The sequence below is a fragment of the Rhea americana genome, unplaced genomic scaffold (assembly GCF_003343005.1).
Source record: "Rhea americana isolate MKP2758 unplaced genomic scaffold, rheAme1 scaffold_177, whole genome shotgun sequence".
Classification (NCBI taxonomy): domain Eukaryota; kingdom Metazoa; phylum Chordata; class Aves; order Rheiformes; family Rheidae; genus Rhea; species Rhea americana.
The window spans coordinates 39,085-40,710 of record NW_028185894.1 but is presented as its reverse complement, the minus strand read 5'-3'; the positions used below and the strand labels follow the sequence as shown (position 1 = coordinate 40,710).

Here is a 1,626-nt window from a genome sequence, read left to right as displayed (position 1 = left end):
TTTGTCTTAAACTTTCTTAAAGCCCTTTCTTCCTAAATTTGGCCTGGGCTACCTGTATTTGTTCCCCCCCCCTGCCAGTGCTCACTCTCTCTGATTCATCAGCGTTTGGGTTTATTAACCTTATATGCAGAAGCTGAATTTTGAGAGGTGGTATGGGTTAGGAACATGGCTTGATGGGTTAATGAGCCAGATGTTGCTTTATTGTTTGAAAAGGCATGGTTAAGATTACTGACTCATTCTTCCCATATTTGAGTAACTTGCAAAAAAGACTTCTGGAGCTATGAAAACTGAAAAATCAAAGCTTGTTTGTTTGTTTTGGACAGATCCAGTGTTTGTGATGATTCTGGGGAAAAGGATGAAAAACTACCTAAAACTGGCTCAGCTCGTGAACCCACTCTTCAAATAGAAGGAGAGTCGCTCAATGGGCACACATTGCCAGGAGTAAGTGATGACAAAGCCTTTCTTGCTACTTGTAGCTGATAAGCCTATATAATTTTTTTTTTAAAAAAAAAGGTGTGCATGGAGCTGACACCCTCTAGAATAGTCTGAAAAATCATGATTGCCTTAGAAGGCTTTCACATCAGAAAATGAACATGAATGTCTTTTAGACTTCAAGAATATCTTTCAGACTTTTGGAAACTAAGGCTGTGCTTCTGAATTTGAGAACAAACATAAAGGAGGTTATATCACTAACTCACTGTGTAACCTTGCTAGAACATCATGAGGCTTATGCCTTGGTCTTTTCAGATGTAGAACGAAACAAACCATGTTTTAGCCTCCTTACTAGGGGCTCTGTGCACTTTTAAGTAAGTGTCGGAAGTGAACAAATTTCATAAAGTACTGTATTGCTTGCTCTGAGACATTTATCTTTTTAAATCTCCTAATATCCTTTTCTTATCTCTCCTGTAGAGGTTTGTTAGAGGGTGGTTTATGCTTAGCATCCTTGCTTTTGGAGGTTAAATCTAGTCTGTTATGAAGCTACGAATTCTTGTTTTAATTAAACTTTCATAAATCTTTTAGAAAGGATGGAGGGGGATCTGATGGTGTAATAAAGATGTTTTTTTTTTTTTTTTTCCCTCCCCAATTGGAAGGTTAAAGATGAATGACTATGGTGTTTCTTACACAAATTCACACAACATTGTGAATATGATGAGTTGATTGGAGGGGAAGTACCTTAGTGGTAGTATCTGAGATCTGGCATTGGGGCTCCTGTGTGCAGTTGTACTACAAAGAGGTTACTGTCATTTTCTCTTGGTTAATAGATAACTCAAGAGAAAATCTGGGGGAAAATAGAGCATTAAGGAGTCTCTTAAACTTGATTGGGATTGGGTACCTAATTGCTGGCTCTATTTTTGAAAATTTAGGGAGGGAAGAAAGGAGAGGCTTATAGTCCTTGAGTATCATATAATTCTTCTAGTTCTTTTTATGTCCTAAAAATGATTTGGGGGTTAAGTAGGCTTTAAAGGATTTTGCAGAAACCAGAGTTAATGGCTACAAATTAATACCCACAAACAATATTGGTGTTAGAGTTAGAAGTCAAATGTTAAAAGTTTAGTAGAACGATGGGTAACCTTGGTGGAAGTCCTAGCAGAATAATTTTTTTTTTTTTTTTTTTTTTTTTTTTTT

At 36.7% G+C, this 1,626-nt stretch overlaps 1 protein-coding gene across 3 annotated transcripts in view; it reads left to right on the top strand.

Annotated features, from left to right (window-relative positions):
- GRAMD1C (GRAM domain containing 1C) overlaps positions 1-1,626 on the top strand; it is a 43,064-nt gene that overhangs the window by 22,047 nt on the left and 19,391 nt on the right. For all 3 annotated transcript variants that reach the window (XM_085301425.1, XM_085301424.1, XM_085301426.1), the window contains exon 7: positions 324-441. In XM_085301425.1, coding sequence (XP_085157551.1) covers positions 324-441 — 118 coding nt within the window. The remainder of the gene's footprint in view (positions 1-323; positions 442-1,626) is intronic.